At 36.8% G+C, this 19,951-nt stretch overlaps 1 protein-coding gene across 2 annotated transcripts in view; it reads right to left on the minus strand.

Moving 5' to 3' along the window:
- Positions 1-1,540: 1,540 nt before the first annotated feature.
- The window catches only part of tshr (thyroid stimulating hormone receptor), a 56,864-nt gene continuing 38,453 nt past the window's right edge, over positions 1,541-19,951 (minus strand). For both annotated transcript variants that reach the window (XM_026291550.1, XM_026291548.1), the window contains 6 exons: positions 17,044-17,118; positions 16,881-16,958; positions 16,394-16,462; positions 7,144-7,221; positions 3,855-4,043; positions 1,541-3,659 (listed from right to left, as the gene is read on the minus strand). In XM_026291550.1, coding sequence (XP_026147335.1) covers positions 2,261-3,659; positions 3,855-4,043; positions 7,144-7,221; positions 16,394-16,462; positions 16,881-16,958; positions 17,044-17,118 — 1,888 coding nt within the window. In that variant the 3' untranslated portion in view covers positions 1,541-2,260. The remainder of the gene's footprint in view (positions 3,660-3,854; positions 4,044-7,143; positions 7,222-16,393; positions 16,463-16,880; positions 16,959-17,043; positions 17,119-19,951) is intronic.

Here is a 19,951-nt window from a genome sequence, read left to right on the forward strand (position 1 = left end):
GTACTTTCATTACCAGCCATATGGAAAGAAACTCACCAAAGTATCATATGGAAAAGCAATGGCGCTGTTCAGACAGACAGCGAAAAAAAAAAAAAGTTTGGTATATCGAACTGTTTTTGAAGGTGGATTATTAGTTAACTAAATTCATAACATAAATTTGCAAATAAAATCCAGTACAGGTATGCTTTGAGTCTTGTTTTTCTGCACAATGAACATGCAGTGCAATAATGCAAAGTTACAATATTTTTATTCAAATTTTAATTTAACATGCAATGAGGTCAAAAGGGTCCAGCCTACCAATTATGTTTTTGTGTTTTTATTTACTAGCCCTTGATTTACAGAAATAAAATACAACCATATTATGTTGGTAAGAGACAGAGAAAGAGAGAGAGAGATATTTTAATCCAGTGGTTAAAGGGACTACATCAAAAGCCCTTGTTATAAGTGACACTTTTAAGTGGATTTATTTACTTGCACTTGCACCTGCTTTGTGCACACTTAATATACAATCATAACTTGATTTAATCCCTCAAGGCAAGGTAGGTCTATTTATATAGCACATTTCATACACAATGGTAATTCAAAGTGTTTTACATAAAAGAAAGTAAAGAATCATAAAAAAAAGAATCACAGCAATAAAACAAGAAAAAAAAATGTTTTAAATGATTATGATAATTAATTTAAAACAGTTAAATAGAAAATGATTATGCATAAAATAATCAGAAATGCAATCAGCTTGGATGTAGCTAAACATAGCTAAACAGATGAGTTTTAAGTCTAGATTTAAATGTGGATAATGTTTTAAAACATCTGATATCTTCTGGAAGCTAGCATACTTATGCACTCATCTGTGGCAAAATTAATTACATAGCAGAAGGGGAGGAACAACCAGACTCAATTAATGAGTGATAAAATAACCTTAATTCATCCACTATACGAATCTGAGTACAGCGTATATAGTGCATCATTTAGGATGTAACTAGTGATTTGCGGACCCTAAGCAAACTTCAGGTATGGGACCCTAACACAACAACTATTTACTCTTTTACTTTTGTAACTCTTATTTCGCCCTCATATTTTACATTTGCATGTGATTGCACTTGTCAACTGAATGGTAGAACAGAATAGTCACAATCTTCAATCTTTTAAAAAGTCAGAAACATTAAATGAGTAAACTTTCTTCTCTGAGGTGAATAAGTTGAACGAGTAACATAAAATAATCCATAACTCAATATAAAATAATTTGTTTTATTTAAAACTAAATCATTTGTTTTCATTTATTGAAAAAAAAACTTGACCCTATATAATAAAGCTTTATCTATTATTTTTCTATTCTATCTACTTTTTTATTATTTTTTATTTATTATTTAAACATATATAAATTAATAAATGGACCTTGCAAGTTGCATTAGACTAACCGGGATTTGTCACAGCACTTACAGTACGTAATGTTTCCCATAACTTTATTATAATAATTAATAATTATATTAATATTTTAACAATAAACAAATAATCACCATTAAATACATAAAAGTGGCACTTTTTTATTTAGTTACACGTGAAGATAAAATAGCATGAATTTAAATAAACTAAACATGATGTTTTGTGATTACAACAACTACATTGCAGCTTAGAAACTGTTTAACACTTGAATGATCTACACCCAAGCTCATATTTTACAAAAAACATGCATGTACACGAACTGCAGTAGAAGTTATGTAGAAAATTTAGTAGTTCAGGATGTAAATTATAACCTTAAATTCTAAAATAGTTAATCACGGTTGGGCCATTGAGAATTACAAACTTGATCATGAAATATAATTCTAAATACTATACTCAGTTAACATGGGTTACTTGGCACTGCTTTTGTGGTGTTGAACAGCTTAATAAACCATTCACAATTGGCTCAAAAAACACACAATTATTTTTAAAACAATTCTAAAATGATTCTTTAATAAATTTTAGTGTATTGAATTGAACACAAACTGTCACAAAATAATTGATTTATGAGCAATTTACACATTGATTGATGATGCTTGTGAACAAGGCCCACTGTCTATATTGTATTGTACAGTCAATCACTTACCATTACCAGTGTAACATGATAGATTAAATATATAACCTAAAATTCATCAGTTTGTTTTAATGCAGATTGTTCAGGTAATTCATTAATTTTCTGTCCTTTTTTGCTGCATTGCAACTTAATTGACTCCAACTTTCTTGGATTCCAGTTGTTGTGGCCTAAAATAACATATAGGTTTCAAGTGTCCTGCCCATCACTGTCCTCCTGCTGTTGGGTGACTGGCGGGTTGCCTGGATAATCTAGAAGCGAAATAGGGGTATCCTTTGCTCCAGTTCGCTCCCTCTCACGTCTAGTGATTCCTCTGCTGCTTGCCTTCGAAGATATTGTCTGACCCCGGAACAGCTGAGCCTGACGTTGACATAGACCCACTTTGCTGAGCAGTATAAAGACATCTCCTTGGAAGGCCTTTGTGAAGATGGCATATAAGAAAGGGTTAGCGCAGGAATTCAGAGGGTAAAAGAGCACCAAGAGGATCTTGGAGTTTGACACAGTGATGAGGGGGTGGTCCAACGCAGCAGTCACAGCATAAATTGAAATTGGTGCCATGCAGAGGAAGTCTGTAAAAATGAGCACAGCCATGCGCTTGGCAATGTTGGTGTCTTTGTTGGCAGACTGATGACTGGGGTTGTGAACAGCACAATAGATCTTGATGTAACAGGCACAAATAACTACAAAAGCCAAGATGTTAAAAACAAGCACACATAGTATGTAGATCTGGTTCACAAGTGTCTGGGTGTCCATGGGCAGACAAATGCTGACCTTCTGGTAGCTGCTGACCCCAATGAGAGGCATAAGAGCCAATAAGAGGCAAAAGATCCAGCCTACTAGCATTATGACTGAAGCATGGGACAGACGCAACTTACGGTCCAGTCTCATGGCGTATGTGATAGCATACCAGCGTTCCAGAGTAATAGTGGTCAGTGTGTATACTGAAAGTTCACTAGCAAAGACAGAGAAGAACCCAGCTAGGTTGCATCCCGGACCTGTCTGCCAATCAATAGCATGATTATAGTATTCAGAACGTGTGTGGAGGTCCACAGAAGCAATCAGCAGAAGGTAAATGCCCATACACAGGTCAGCAAAAGCCAGGTGGCACATTAAAAACCTTGAAACTGACACTTTGTAGTGGCTGGTGAGCAGCACCAACAGTACAAGCAGGTTGCCCAACACAGCAAGCAAACTGACAAACCACACAGATACCCTTAGAAAGCTGAAACTCATGATGTCCTCACATGGGTTGAACTCATCAGGAGCAGGAAAACAAGCAATCTCCTCTCCCTCCTCACACACAATGTAGTCATAGCGGCTGTCAAACTCAGGGCTGGTGTCTTCCTGGGGGTTCTTCAGCGTTTCGCCAAAGCCAACATCATCATCTGGTTGCCCGCCAAAGTAGGTGTGGTAATGCGGTCTGCTGTAAAAGTCTTGGTGGTCGTAGGTGTCTCTAAAGAGGTTATCAGCTGATTCAATTCCAGGTTCCATGCTGCTGTGCTTGCCAGGGATTGTAAAAGTTCCCACAGATCTCTTCTGAAGTTGGTTATACCTGGCTGTTAGGTTACATATGATGTCCTCTAAGTACCTGCCATTTAAAAAGCAAATATCATTATGCTTGCATGCCAAAAAATATAATTAAAAAAAATATAATAAGGCCTTAAATCTTCATTGCATGTTCATTAAAACTACCATAATATTCAGACTTTTAAATAGAATAAGACAACCAATTATATGACACATAGTTTAGAGAGTATTGCAATGAATAATCAAGGCCACAAACCCTCTTTTTTTCTTCAAGTTTTTGAATGCACAGCAGTGGCTGGGGTAGGTCAGGTCTGCCGTAATCATGTGTCTGAAAGTCTTGATCGGTGGAAGTTTTTTGAGAGTCCAAACATTCCGAGCACAGAGTTCCCGAAGTGACTCCAAACCTCTGGTAGGTAGGGAAGTGACAGCCGATTCTGATATATCACTGATGAAAAAAAGAAGACAGCAGACTTTCAAATAATGGCTTAGATATGCAACAAAATTCCCAAACATTGAAATGTTTTTGGTACTTTGGTTGATGTTGCTTTTTACTAGTGCTTTTTCTAAAGTGTTGGCTGTTTGTTCTAATGACTTGCCTGTTTGAGAGCTTGACAAATAATTATATAGAGGAGATTCTGAAGACAAAAATACCTGAAATAAAGCTCCATTTTCGATAAACAGATCAGCTCCTTTTTAATTTCATCAGCACTAATGGTGCTCTTATATAGAGCATTCTACTAATACTAGAACAATACTAGTGCTGCTGTCAGTGTGTTCTGACACAATATTGTAAACAGTTGGTCAAGTCTTTATGTGCATTAGGGCTTGCTGGCTTTTTTTTGGGGGGGGGGGGGGTCTGTGGAGAAATCGGGTAAGATGTGCTGTGTGGCCTTCAGTATTAGATAAATAATAAATTTACCACTGCCTGTTTTTTTTTTTTTTTTTTTTTTCTGTTTTTTTTTTTTCTCTGAAAATCATCAGTCCTCCCTATAGGATTATAACCCTAAGCCAAAACTGCCCATTATGAAATGAACTTGTTGTTTTTGTTTTAAACAGATGTCCCAAAGAGTTTATTGTGCAACATGAGTTTAAAATTAAGAAGACAGAAAAAAAAAAAAAATTGCAGCCTGCTTGTCTCATTTTTTCATTTTGAGATAGTTAGCCAGTGACCTCATAGTAATGATTTCACACTAAGCGGACTCCTGAGAGGGTAGCCGAGGGGCCACATTATTAACTTATTAAATAATTATGATTTCAGCAGGCCCGCATTAGCAGACAGATAAGATTACTATGGTCAACATCCTGCATTCAGATGAGAATATATTTTTGGACTTACAGGAAAATTATTGGTAACACTGATGAAGAGTTGGCTAGATTGATGAAGTCTGTTGCAGATATAAATATATAATCTTTGTCAAATCAGTTAAACAACCTGTTATTTCCATTTTTTTTAAGTAAAAAATGTTTTCCATTCCATTTGTCTCATGCCATTTTCTAATCTCTAAATATTTTTTAACAAACTTGTACTATTCATATTGAAATGCTATATATTACAATCATAACACTATCTTAATCTTATAATTTACAGTTAATTTATAATTTACACACAAACACACACATATATATATTCACGTGAAACCCTACTGAATAACATTTTTTATTATTAGTTTAAGGGCTGGACGAAATAAATCGATATAAATCGGATGGACGAAATTAAAAGTCTATTGATTCATATTGTGCTCTATCATTTAGTTTGTGGTGAGGCAAAATACATTGTTTATGGCAATACGTTTTCAATATTTGAATGACGGCAGTCTTACATGCATTACACGGGATGCAAGCAGCCTGCCCCCCTGTGAATAACACAGGAGGGCAGGGTTTCATATTTTATTGAAGCTTCCCAGGGCGCCGCCATTGATTAGCGGACGCCCACCCGCTGTTAGCATTCCATTGACTCCCATTCATTTTGGCGTCACTTTGACAGCGAATAACTTTAGCTCTGAGGCATTTAAAGACTCCATTTGTCCGATAATAATTAAAAAAAAAATAATCACGAAAGTATATAAAAGGCTCTATTACCTTGTATCTTACGTTATGGCCCCGTAGAAGCAGTTTTTGAAAAAATAGGCTAACAATTGCATCATAAGCTGCGACTCTCTGTCGCACAGTAGAGAAATTACCGTATGGACAGGAGGAGAAGCTCGCAGGCAATCTTTTACTGTCTATGAAGCAATCGAGGGGACGTGGAGGCATAAAGTCAAGGGAGAAGCCCATAGAGAGTCCATAAAAGCAACGGTACAAAATTGTTCAACGACGTCTTTGCAAGATTCGGTGGGTGATTCAGATTTCTCTTGACACAGCTATTAGAAGAGTTACAATTGTCAGACAGGTTGCTCATGTCACATCTACGTCATCAAGCTCAGTTTGAGTCTGTGCAGTAAGCTCAACCCCAAGGAAGTGCATGCTTCTAATTGACTTCACTTGTCTCCGTTGTCAATCGGTTCGCTGTGTCCATTTCTTTTACTGTCTATGGAATAACAGCATGCGCGCGCTCACGTCACGTTTCTGTATGCTTGGTCACGAAAACGTAATGTTTGTATGCGTTTAAAACAAGCGCCAAGAAAGTAAAAAAAAACTTTAAAAATACATTTTAATGAGCATAATTAAGTATGAAAACAAGGATATACAGTCATACCAAAAATTAATCAGAGACCATATAGAATAATTTTTTTTTTTTTTTTTTTACTAGTGGGTGCAGGACACTAGAGTTCATTAATGTAAGAGAGGATAGCAAAATAAAGTAAACTGTGACAAATTATACCCAAAAATTCTTCATACAGTGGACTATCAGTAAAACTGATACAAATTTGGAACCAAAAATTATTCAGACCAAGTCTGGGGAAAAAAATGAAGTTCAGGTTTGCATGAACCTGGATGAAGGCATACCCAGGAGACTACAGGCTGTCATTAAGGCTAAGGGTTGTCCATCTAAGTATTGATAGTTGTGTAAATACTGTCATACTAACAGCTGTCTGAATATTTTTTGCTGATTGTAATCCATTACATACCTTTCTATCAAAGATATCTAATATTATCAAGATTAATTTGTTCTGACACAGTTTAACTGTGAGTTCTTGTCATATTTTATTACCATCTTCTATATAGAGAATAAACTGTGATAATGTGAATTGTTGAAGGTGTCTGAATAAATCTGGGTTTGACTATATCTATTTAATAAATTAAATTAACCAGCTAACATAATACATACTCTGGTTTCTGTACCCAATATTTAAAAAATGTACAAGTACTATAAATATATTGGTATCGGTACTCTGTATCAGCAAGTACTAAAAATAAAAGTATCGTGCGAGTACTGAAATAAAATTGTATCGGTGCATCCCTAATATATATATATATATATTTTATAACCAAAACGCAGCAAAATCATTTATGGACAAGGACAGTAAACCTTGAGTGTAAGAGCTTAAAGAGAACTACAGACACTGAATCTCAAGTGCTTTCAGAAGGAAACAAAAGGCACTCACAGGAGCATTGGCCCACTGCTAGTCCCAGCAAACATTCTTTCATCCAGCCATGTCAGCAGTTTATTTCTATGCAGGTACCTGTAAAGAAAATAATAATAATAATAAAAAAGGTTCAGTTTGGTGATTATAGTTCTGCCATTAAATGTTAAAGATTAAATTAAAAGACTTTTTGTGGTGCTTGTTAAGCCACAAACAAACCCATAAACCCTAAAGTATTTAGTATGTAACTTTTCCCAAAATATTTGTGCTATATAAATGCTCCTTGTTAAGAATAGGTGCACAATTATTTGTTATAAGTCATCAAATTGAGGTCTTTCACCTGGCTAGTGGCAAAAATCACACAGATTTATATTAAAGCACACATAGGATGTAACCATTTAGCAAAATGCCACAAAACCTTAGCATCACATTTTCTTTAAAAATGCAATCTCAAATAATTTAATTCTAAACAAGTTAATTAAAATATTAAAAGATGCTCCTTTAAATACACAACAAACAATTTAAGGTTTTTTTTTTGATATTTTCCTGCAAAACAAGACAAAAATACTGAATGCTGAAGAAAATGACTCTGTGCAATGTGGTTTCTGAAGTGACATGAATTTCATAATCATGCAGTATGAATTCTCCAGTGCAATGTAACAGCCCAACAAGGCTTGCTGGGGGGCCCACATTTACAAGCAATTTAGCAATCCAGAAATAGAGTTTAACCATTCCACTTTCATCAGGTGCTTTTGTCCTGGTTTAGCAGTCCAATGTAAACATGCAAAAAAAGAGACATTAGCAACAGATTACAACCTAAGGGAGTTTGAGATATGAGGGAGATTGATATTAATATCCTGTATTCTCAGCAGAGCTTAAAGGGATAGTTCACCCCAAAATGAAAATGTTGTCATTGATCACTTACTCCCATGTTTTTCCAAACCATAAAAGCTTTGTTCATCTACAGGACACAAGTTAAGATATTTTGGATGAAAACCGGGAGGCTTGGGGTCATTCTTGAAGAATTATTATTTTTTCCGATTGATGAATCTGATTGTAGTGTTTACATTAACGAGAATAAAGAAATCAGGTTGATATGGACAGTTATATGTCACAAGCTTCAAATCAGAATAGTTTTTTTTTTTTTTTTTTTTACATGCGCAAACTGCACAAATAGTGAAAATGGCATATAGATTATATAGAATTTCTCACTGTTTACACACAATAACCACTCTCCTACACGGATTTCTTTCTTTCTTTCTTTCTTTTTTTTCAGAATAATATTTACCCATTTATTGATATATATACATATAAGCTGCTGTGCTGTTCATTTATCACCAAAAAAGCCCCTCCTCATGCCCAAAACAGGTTGCCTCTGGATGAAGATCCACTTCACAGTGGTCGAGTGAAAGGAGAGCTTTATAATGACATGACACTCATTTATACAACACTTTATTCAAAAGGAAGAGCTGCATCATTGCACATGCGTAGTCATTTCAGTTTCATGGTTCAATCCGACTGAGTGTTTACAAGCACTCTCAATCATATTGGAAGAGGAATAAACCACCCCCTTCAATCTGATCAAAATTTCATTACGATCGAGCGCAATCGGATCAATTAAGGTGTTTACATGAAAGCTTGTTAATGTAGCCACTTTTACTTCACTTAAATCTGGATCCCTATAAATCTGCTGGGCTGGACAATATAGATCATTTCTTTTTAAAATTTAAAAATTAATCTCTCTTTGGTATCATGTGAGATTCCCAAAGATTGGAAAGCTGCCGCGGTCATCCCCCTCTTCAAAGGGGGAGACACTTTAGACCCAAATTTTTACAGACCTATATCTATTCTGCCATGTACTGCGACAATATTCGAAAGCCTAATTAATAAACAGATTATAAAATATTTTGAGTTCCACCATTTATTCTCAGCCGCGCAATCTGGTTTCAGAGCTGGTCATGGATGCACTTCTGCCACGTTAAAGGTACTTAATGTTATCATAACCTCTATCGATAGTAAACGTTATTGTGCAGCCGTCTTTATTGATCTTGCCAAGGTTTTTGACTCGGTCAATCATTGTGTTCTTATTGACAGACTTAATAACCTTGGTTTCTCAAGAGAATGCATTGCTTGACCTTCAACTGCTTTTAAATGCTAATAAGACTAAATGCATGCTTTTTAATCGTACACTGCCCACATATGAGTTATGATACCCCCGAGCCAAGACAATATCTGATTGGTCAAGACAACATTTGAGGTGTGGCCAACAGGCCAGTTTAAATACTCAGGAGACCATAAAATCTTGCTTTTAGCTTCTAGCATTGCTTCTTAGCTTCTGCTATTAGTCATGTTTGCTTTTAGTTTACTTTTAGCGTGTAGCTTTGCTTCCTAGCTTTTGCTTTTAGCCATGCTTTTAGTCATCACTGTTCTTTGAGTGCGGTTCCAGCCTGCTTCAGCCTGCACACCTGCTGCTACTTAGCCACGATGAGAAGAAACACCACCTAGTCTCGTCAAACGTTTTTTCTTTTTTTGTTTTTTTTGTTTGAGAGTTTCGTGTTCTGAGTTAAGTTTTGTAATGCCGTGTCTCCGAGTCTGACCTCGAGTGCCCGTTCAACTTCAACCAGCCCACACAACTCTGCATTGTCAGCCAACGCTCCACCACGGGCTTCCCAAGACGTCACTTCAATGACTACTGAACTTCCAGCCAATCAGCAACATCAGGAAACCCCCCTTTCAACGAAAAGAAAGGAAACCCCGTTACACAGGAGACGCAAGTAGTACCTCTAGACTCTGATCTATACTGGTATATCTAATATAATTTTAACCTCATTGAGGAACTCAGTGCGAGGGGTTAATTAAGTGATTGATGGTTGTTCATGTCTATGCAATTTCACGTATTGCTGTAAACTTGGGATTCCACATTTTCATTCTCTTAAACTCATTCTTCCCTAACTTTCTATCTTCCTGCAACTTGTATGAATGTGTGAGTGCGTGTGCTTATGTGTTAGATTAGCTTATATGTCTCAGATTTATCTTATAAAGCCTTATTCATATTGAAAGGAGAAGTATCTTGTGTTTTGTGCCGATCTTGTTACTGTGCTAATTGATAGTTTTTTTTTTACTATACTTTGGATATTAATATCCAGCGCAGATTTGATGTTAAATGGCTCATTCAGAGAATGGCAGGGCGTCTCAGTGATCAGCCGTGAAACATTGATTCTGTTCTAATTCCCTTTAAAATCTTAAATTATTTCCTTTTGAGCTAAATTGACTTGTTTGCCTTACATTATGTTTAAACCTAATAATTATTTGCATAATTTATTTTTGCATTACATTAACCTGTACTCTGTAACATGTCTGAAAAGCTTGGTTTTCTTCTTTAAAGCTGGTTTTAATTCCCCATTTATCCATGGCTTATCATTTGTATACCTTTTAATGCATTTTGTTTGTATTATTATAGACATTTATGACATTAGCCACACAAAAATGTATATAATCTGTCATTTAAATTCTCACTAGTATCTTTAAAGAGATGCCATACTGTACAATCAAAACATCCGTTAAGACAGTAAGATGATTATTAATTTGTCATTGTCATTAGGATATGTCCCCAAAACCTTCAAACTGGCTATTATGAAGTCTCTCATCAAAAAAACACAACTAGACCCCATAGAACTAGTTAATTACAGACCGATCTCAAATCTTCCTTTTCTTTCCAAGATACTAGAAAAGGTATAATCCTCACAATTATATTCCTTCTTATAGAAAAATGGTACCTGTGAGGATTTCCAGTCAGGATTTAGACCATATCATATTACTGAGACTGCTATCATTGGAGTTACAAATGACCTGCTCTTATCATCTGATTATTATCATCTGTTTTTATCTCTCTTTTAGTGCTTTTGGTGCTTAGTGCTGCGTTCAAACATTATTGACCACAACATTCTCTTGAATAGACTAAAAAACTTTGCAGGCATTTATGGAAGTGCATTAGCATGGTGTAGGGACCCTGTTGAACAGACACAAATAAACCTGTGAATCATCATGTGAGCTGTTGAAACTCTACATTCCAGAGACATCTAAAGCTTCTCCTCCTAACCATTTTGCAAGTCATTAAATTAGTCAAAGGAATTAACCAAGGCACCCAATTGCCTCAAAGAGATGTCTAAAACCATGATAAAACCATGAACAGTGATAATCCAAGAATCAAAGCCATTTTGTTTAGAACCATGCCAGCAAATGGTTGATTGTCCCCTGCTGACCCGTGTGTGTCAAGTCATCCAGAACTCAAATTCTCCGTTGAAACCTCATTGACTGCTGAAAACTTCAGTTTAAAGCCAAGCAACAAATCTCTCAGAAGAACTTCCAGTGTGCTTCACCATCCGATCTTAAGCGGTAAAGATAAGACAAATATCTGCTTTTATGATTCTCTTGAGCCCCTTTCACACTGCTATTCCGGCAAATACACACCATGTTGTTCCAAACCGAAGCATGGTGTTAGTTTTCACTGTTATACTGATGATACTCAGCTCTATATTTCTTTGCGGCCCAGAGGAACATACCAATTTGAAAAACTAACTACAATGCATAATCGGTATAAAAACCTGGATGAGGAATGATTTCTCACGGCTTAATTCTGAAAAAACAGAGGTGTTAATTATAGGACCTAAAAACTGCATGTAATAACCTAGAAGACTGTCAAGACTTGATGGCTGCTCTGACAATTCTTCATCAATTAGAAACCTAGGTTTGCTATTTATAAGCAATTTTTCCTTTGAAAGCCACATTTCTAGCATTTGTAAAACTGCTTTTTTCCATTTCAACAATTTATCTAAATTACGCTTTATGCTCTCAATGTCAAATGCAGAAAGTTTAAATCAAGTGTTCATGACCTCTAGGTTAGATTAATATGGTAATGCTTTATTGGTTGGTTGTTCTGCACGCTTAATAAAGAAACTCAAAATGCAGCAACTAGAGTTCTAGAGTTAGTCTAGAGTCCTTACTATGACCATATTATGACCATATCAGCCAAGTTCTGTCAACACTGCACTGGCTCCCTGTTAAACACTGTATAGATGTTAAAATCTTTTATTATAAAGCCCTATTGTACTATAGCCCTTTGAGTCCACTGCGTTCTCAAAACTCGGATAATTTGATAATACCTAGAATATCAAAATCAACTGTGGGGAGCAGATCCTTTTCCTATTTAGCGCACAAACTCTGGAATAGCCTACCTAACATTGTTTGGGAGGCAGACACAATCTGACACATAACACACTAACACATTTCTAATATTCAAATCCGTTACAGGATTTTTAGGCTGCATTAATTAGAAAAACCGGAAGAGGGAACACTTCCCATAACACACAATGTAATTACTACATAGAAGAATGGCATCTACATTAATTTTAGTCTATTTCTCTCTTATTCCGAGGTCACCGTAGCCACCAGATCCAGTCTGTATCCAGATCAGATGGTCACTGCAGTCACTCGGATCTAGTACTATACGTATCCAGCAGATGGTGGATAAGCATCTAGAAAGGGACCTCTACAGCCCTGATTGTCAGCTGAGACTAGGACAACTCGAGAGTAGGGTTGGGACTGAGAACCGGTTCTTAATGATGTTTTATTAACAAGGCTCTTACAATTTTCCCTGACATCCTCTTATCTTTCGGCTGTGCCAACAATTCCTCCAATCGGAAGTTGACCATATTTAAGCCTGAGACAAACGCTGATTAAATCTGATGCTCCGTCCTTGCAAAGAGTAAATAAAGTGGAGCCCTTTTATTTATCTCCCAGCAATCAACCAAACTTCACTCCTAAATCCACTCCAGCAAATATATGATATTTACTTATTTGTGGTTATGGCTTTTGAGAGTATGACGATTTATAACGATTTATAACACAAAGAACACATTGCATCCAAAATGGATTATATTTCTCAAAGTTATAATGTACTGTATTATAAGTCTCATATCTTGACATTTTTCTTATGAAACTTAATGTGTAATATAATTATAAGTAGTAATAATAATAATATAGTTTTTCTTTCAAACAGCCATAAGATCAGATATGAGACATTTGCTTTGAACTATTTTTATTGTAATATCAGTTTGATTATTTTGATGGTACATTTTAGACAGGTGTTGATAAGTAACTCTGCAGCTACATGTCAACTAGTGGTCATTAGAGTATATGTCTGCTAATGTAAATATATGCTAACACTTTATTTTGATGGTCATCCAATAGGGGTGTGCACAGATAGCCGAACATTCAAATATTTGTTCTGTTCTAATTATTCGATAAATAAAAATGATATACGAATTTCAAAAAAAAAAAAAAAAAAAAGTTCACAATAAAACCTAATTTGATCACTTTCTGTGATCCTCCACGGCATATTTGAAGATTGTATGCAAGCAAAAAATAATTAATGAATTAATAAGGGGCCGTTCACATATCATGCCTAAAAACGCATGGAAAGCGCTTTCTCCTTCTTTCCAAAGCGCTCGGGCAGAAGCGCTCCTGAGATGTCTGCCGTTGCTAAGCAACAATGACGCGCTCTCTCCATGAGGACGTGGAAATTTCAGCAAAGGATAAATGGATTTGCAGCACAAAAAATCGCTTTTTAGTAGCCCTGCTACTAAATTTATTTAAAAATGGCAATCCATATACAGCTATGATCAGCTGTTCCTTCATCTTGGCTGAGCTTTCAACGTTGTTACGGGAAAGGATTAAGCTGAATGTTTAGTCCTTGTTACATGACCTGCGGTGCGCTTGCGGCATTCTGAAAAGTTGAGATGTTTTTAACTCGATGTGGTGCGGACGCACCTGTTTTCGCGTGCGCGTAACGACCGTGTGTCGCTTCCAATTATGAGTGCGCATACCGCACGCCTACATCTGGAAAAAACAAACTTGAGAGCGCAAAAAACTCGATATGTGAATGGCCCCTAAGAACTGCGGTCTTCTACAGTACTTCAAATATGCCGTGGAGAATCACAGAAAGTGACCGAATTCAAGAACATTGCGACATCTCTCAAGCAACGAATAAACACCGCTCACTTGGAGAATGCAGTGAAAACTCCTCTTCTCGCGTCTGCCCTAGACCCTCGGCACAAACATCTCAGGTTTCTCGATGAAAACATGAGAAGTAAGAAAAAAAACTTTTTTGAACATTATCAGAACATTTTCCTTGATGCGAGTTGTGCGGATGCAGCCGCCACCGCCACCAACGATGAAGAGAATGCAATGCCCACTCGTCGGGAAAGGCTGAGCCAGTTCTTCAGCGATGATTACAGAGAGTTCAGCCGAGACGAGTGGGAACAGTTCTTGCTGGAGCCATGTATTCCACCAGATGAGGATCCCATTCAGTGGTGAAACGAAAACACGAAGTGCTTCACAAAACATATTTGCTTAGCACACCGTTATTTGTGAGTCCCGCCAACGTCTGTGCCGTCAGGGTGCGTTTTCTCTGCGGCCAGCCTTATTGTTAACAGACTAAGGAGCCGACTTTCTCCCGATCATGTTTACATGCCTGTGTTTCTCAACAAGTCATGTAAAACAATAGGGAAAAAAAATCTAAAAAGATTTGCTGACAGTTTCAAAGTTTCAAAGTTAAGTGCAGACTATGTTCTACAATAGCCTGATTGCTGCAGGCTGCTTTGTTATTTCTTTTATCACTTTTTTTTTTTTAGCTTTGAATCTGTACTTTTGTTTGCACGCATTGTTAAAGGTTTTCAGCTACAAATAACGATGTGTAATGTTCAAGCTTATTGTGTGTAAGCTTGTTCAAAATGACGGAAACAATAAATGTTGCTGAAAAATAACATCTGTCTCATTAAACTTAATTTAAATAAACTAATATTCAAATATTCATTTTTTTTGTGAGCTCAAATATTCGAATGTGATATTTGCGGAAAACGCCCATCCCTCTCATCCAACAGATAAACTGACTATAAGTGCCTTTGCAAGTAAGTCAACTTGTTCTACCATACTAGATTTGACCACTCTTGAGCATACTAATACTCTAATGAGAGTTAGTTAGCGTGTAGTTGCAAAGTTGCTTTTAGTTGATTGATTAAGGGGACCATCAAAATAAAATGTAACCATATAAAACATTGAATATTTTTCAGCTAGAGTATCAAGCTCACATCGGTTAATTAACATTCACTCAAGAGTCCAGAGTCCAGAGCCTAAATCATAACATTGGCCCCTTCCTATTAGAGACCTGCATGATCGCGGGACCCATCGCAGCAGAGTGCAGCATGGGACAACACTTGACATGCGGGTAGAGACTTGTGTCTGCAGGATGTGGGAGAATAATTAGGTTGTGCTCACACTAGGCAATCTTGACCGTGCCGGAGCATGTTTGACCCCCAAAGCCTGGTTCGTTTGACTAGTGTAATTGTTCTGTTTAGTAGTTCTGGCTCGGTTGAAAGAGGTGGGTCAAAGCAGGGTTCAGTTATATATAGATCAGTGAGTGTGAGCGCTAAACGCACCGGAGTGCAGATCTTCTGATACAAGCTACATGATTGCATGAATATTTCTGAGCGATAGATTTGAAAAGCAATATTGAGAGAGGAATGCATGTAACCGTGTCCCATACGACTCAAAATAGTAAACCACAAAGTCAACAAAATTATTAATAACAGTGGACATTGGTTTGTGAATGTTGATGCTTAACCTATATAAATTTGATCAGGAGCATCCCCCCCTGTGACCTATGATGTGTCTGTATGTGTATTCAGATCCAGTGAGCAACGGACTTTCATTATAATAAAACACTGCGTTAATGTGTGCTAAAATAATTGTTGGAATTAATCAATTAGCCCTATCATTAACATAATAGTTTACCCAGCAATAAAAAAGGGTTCCCAAACTTTTGAGTGGGGTTATTTTAATAATTTCAGCATTGTTTTTGTCTTGTGGACTAAATGTTAATATCTTTTATGTACAATATCTTACTCAGGACAGTACTAAATAAAAAATAACATGCATTTAGTATGATCTCTCTTATTTTTTGAAAATTACTCATATTTTCACAGATTCTGCAGATTCTGCTTTACTTTATGATAGCTTTATGTGAGCTATCATATATATAAATATGTAATTATTTTTTATTTATTTAATTTTTTTGATTGCACTTTTCCATGCTTGGGTAAACTATTCTGTTAATGATCAATGATCCATAAATGTGTTGCATCACACTTGTTTATATATGCTTTTAGATACATTTTTTGATTTGTGTTATACAGGTTTTTATAAAGAACTTAACACTGTGTCCAGCTTTGTGCCATTGAAAGCATGATGTTGGACTTTTGTAAAGCCATTGCTGTACAGCCTCCTGTTGAATAAAAAGCAAAACAAATAGTCATTTCTTTGTGCAAAAAATTTGCCAATAACAGTGCCTACTTCTTGGTCAGAATATGTTCACAATATAGAGTGGATGTAAAAATAGCCTCTTCAGGAGATAGAGATGCTTGAGTCAATCGTATACTGCAAATTACTTCACCAAGAACTAGAACATAATTAAAATAGTCTGTGCTAAAAGTCTTTATTTTAATCCAATCAATTAAAATAAAATGGAACTAAAATCTTCCAATATAACTATAAGTAGTGATACAGCAGTTATGAACTTTCTCAAAAAAATAAAAATAAAAATCAGTCAATCCTGGAGGAAATGGATGAACGACAGCTCAAAACTAATTTTTCTCTGTTAGTATGACAAAAATGTGAATATGATGGAATTTGACAAGACTTACACTGACAGCAAATCATTGGTAATGCCAAGAAAAGCGTTAGCTGGAATTTGAGCAATATAGGGATTATCGCTTAGTTCTCTGCAGGAAGAGAAGAAATAGATTAAAAGAATGGCTTCAAATACATTGATCTATGAAATCTGCTGCAATATAGAACAGTCCTCACAGTAGGAAGTATGAGTCATCAGCCTGGATATTGTTCAGGACAGGGAAGATGGTGAGGCCTGTGTTGAATAAGCCTCTGAAAATACAACACCTGATGGTTATTATTTCAAGTTCTTATGAACTGTTCATAGTGACATTGATTTTATTAAGCTAACTGCACTTTAGGTTGCAAATAAATGTTCCTACTACTGAGTGCTCTAATGTTATTGCTGGGCTGACTACCTGGTTATAGCTTTACTTATCATATATATATTAGGGGTGTAACGGTTCACAAAATACACGGTTCAGTTCGATACAAGACACTGATGTCACGGTTCGTTTCGGTACGGTTCGGTACGGTTCGGTACGTTTTAGATACAGCAAAATGTAAAAACATGTCAACTTTTCAGAATGCCGCAAGCGCACCGCGGGTCATGTGACAAGAACTAATCAATCAGCTTCATCCTTTCCCGTAACAACGTTTAAAGCTCAGCCAAGATGAAAGAACAGCTGATCATAGTTGTATATGGATTGCAATTTTGAAATAAATTTAGTAGCAGAGCTAGCCTACTGCACGTGATTTTTAGAGCTGCAAATCCATTTATCCTTTGCTGAAATTTCCGCGTCTTCATGGAGAGAGCATGTAATTGTTGCTTAGCAAAGACGCCTCAGGGGCGCTTCTGCCCGAGCACTTTGGAAAGGAGGAGAAAGACGTTCCTAGCGTTTTCCACGCGTTTTTAGGCGCAATATGTGAGGCGCTCGCTCACTCAGCACGCGCTGAAGGCTCGTTGCGAAATGTCTAATGCATTTAACAGACCAGAAATAGAAGATCCTCCAGTAACCAACAGGTCTGTTTGGGTGCACTTTGGATTCCCTGTAAGCTATAATGGTGATGATAGAATGAATGGTAAATAGTAAGGTCTCATATTCGCGTAAATGTAACGTAAATGTAGCCTATCAATCGCCACGGTGATGTCTTTTGCCCTGTTTGAATCCATTGGAAATGTATGTCAAATGCTGCGGGGATAGTTTGTTGCATGTATGTTTCTCCTTTTTTTCGTCTTTTCCCAGATACTGTCACAGGTGATGTCGGCTGTGGGATTACAAATTTATAAAATGTTAAATCTAGGTTCCAATATAATAATAGACATTTTGGGGTAATAAAGCTGACATCCAAGAGGCTCAAATCAGGAAAATCAAGTGTCTGAGACAGCTGTGCCTTTTGTCTCTATGATAATGTGAAGGTATCAGTGATACTGTCAGGCACCTCTGTATTTAAATGACACTGTTATGCTGATAAGATCAAGGCTGGGAAGATGCCAGTGTCTGGTACTTTCCTGATTGCATTTGCATGCTTTGTTAAAATGGTCTCCACCTCTACTGTATGGATCCCTCCCACTTGAATGTATATAATCTACAATGTCTTAAGGACAAGTTAGACCTTTTGATGACTGCAGCGCCTTGCAAAGCGTTCTCAATAAAGAATCCTGCTGAAGATTACCCAAGAGTCTCCTGGTCTTCGTTTCTGAGTTCCCAACAGTTTTTGGTGCTGTGACCCGGATAGAGCTTCTCACCTGAATCCAGATTGAAACTGCAATCTCAACAAAGATCTGACTTCATTCCAGACTGAATCTTTCTTTACAACCAATGGTTAGTGAGTGTACCTCTATCCAAAAGAACCTTTAAGACCAGAACAAATGTTACCCTCTGCGCCGTCAGAGAAGAGTTAACAGACAACTGTAGGGTTTGGTTAACTAAGTTACCCTCTAAAAATTATATTTTAGAGATGAAAATAATCCTCTGTTTAGGCAGGGAAGATTAGCATCACATGCTAATATTTTGCTACCCTCTGTGTCTAAAAGTTTGTGTTTTCATCCTCTGGTTGTCAGGGAAGTGTTAGAAGTGTCCTTTTGTGTCAGAAAGACATTACAAAATGTTGAGAAGGAATCCTAAGCTGATTCCAGCAACTAAGAAAGGTGGACTAGCTGCTCCTTCATGGACAGACAGTGAGTTCAAATCATTGTTAGGACAACACATGGACTCATAGTGACAGAGTCAGTCAGATTGGATTTGATAAAGAAATTTTTTATTGATCCAGAAAAAGTATGGTCAATTGAAGAATGTAAAAAGGTACTAGGATCATGTATTCGCACAAACAATGTGAAAGGCATTATCTGCTGCCACAGAGAATTTGGTTTAGCGCTAGCTACGCAACATTCTCAGCGTACCTCAGAACTAGAGGAACAGAACAAAGAGCTCAGAGCTAAAGTATCCTCCTTGACTAAGAAACTGAATCGCAACAAAGCTGCAGCAAAAACTGATGTGGAAGAGGTTAGTCAGACTGATAACAATTATCCTGAATTACAAGCTTTCTTTGAAACAGATGTAGCCATCCAGTCAGTAACTGATGTAACTGTAGATTCAGTAAAGGTATGTGGAGCGAGGAAAAGATCTTAGAGGATTGAAGGAACTGAAAGTGTTCCTGCCAACTGTTGTGGGATGTGTCTTTAATGTGTTTAGTTTGTATTATAAAGCCTCTCATAAAAAATCACAACTTGACCCCAAAGAACTTGTTAATTATAGACCAATCTCGAATCTCCCTTTTCTGTCCAAGATACTAGAAAAGGTGGTATCCTCACAATTATATTCCTTCTTAGAGAAAAATGGTATATGTGAGGATTTCCAGTCAGGATTTAGACCGTATCATAGTACTGAGACTGCTCTCCTTAGAGTTACAAATGATCTGCTCTTATTACTCTTATTACTACTACTTATTACCAGTGTAATAGCGCCGCAGCTAAGCTAATACAAAATGGTGGCCGCTCGCTATCCCTCCTATGTTTACGGACGGGAAACCAACTACTCAAACCCTCAAACGTTCATGTCACTAACCAATGTTGAGGATAACAGTCAAGGTACTGTGAAAGCTT

This window comes from Carassius auratus, chromosome 20 (genome assembly GCF_003368295.1).
Source record: "Carassius auratus strain Wakin chromosome 20, ASM336829v1, whole genome shotgun sequence".
Lineage (NCBI taxonomy): Eukaryota > Metazoa > Chordata > Actinopteri > Cypriniformes > Cyprinidae > Carassius > Carassius auratus.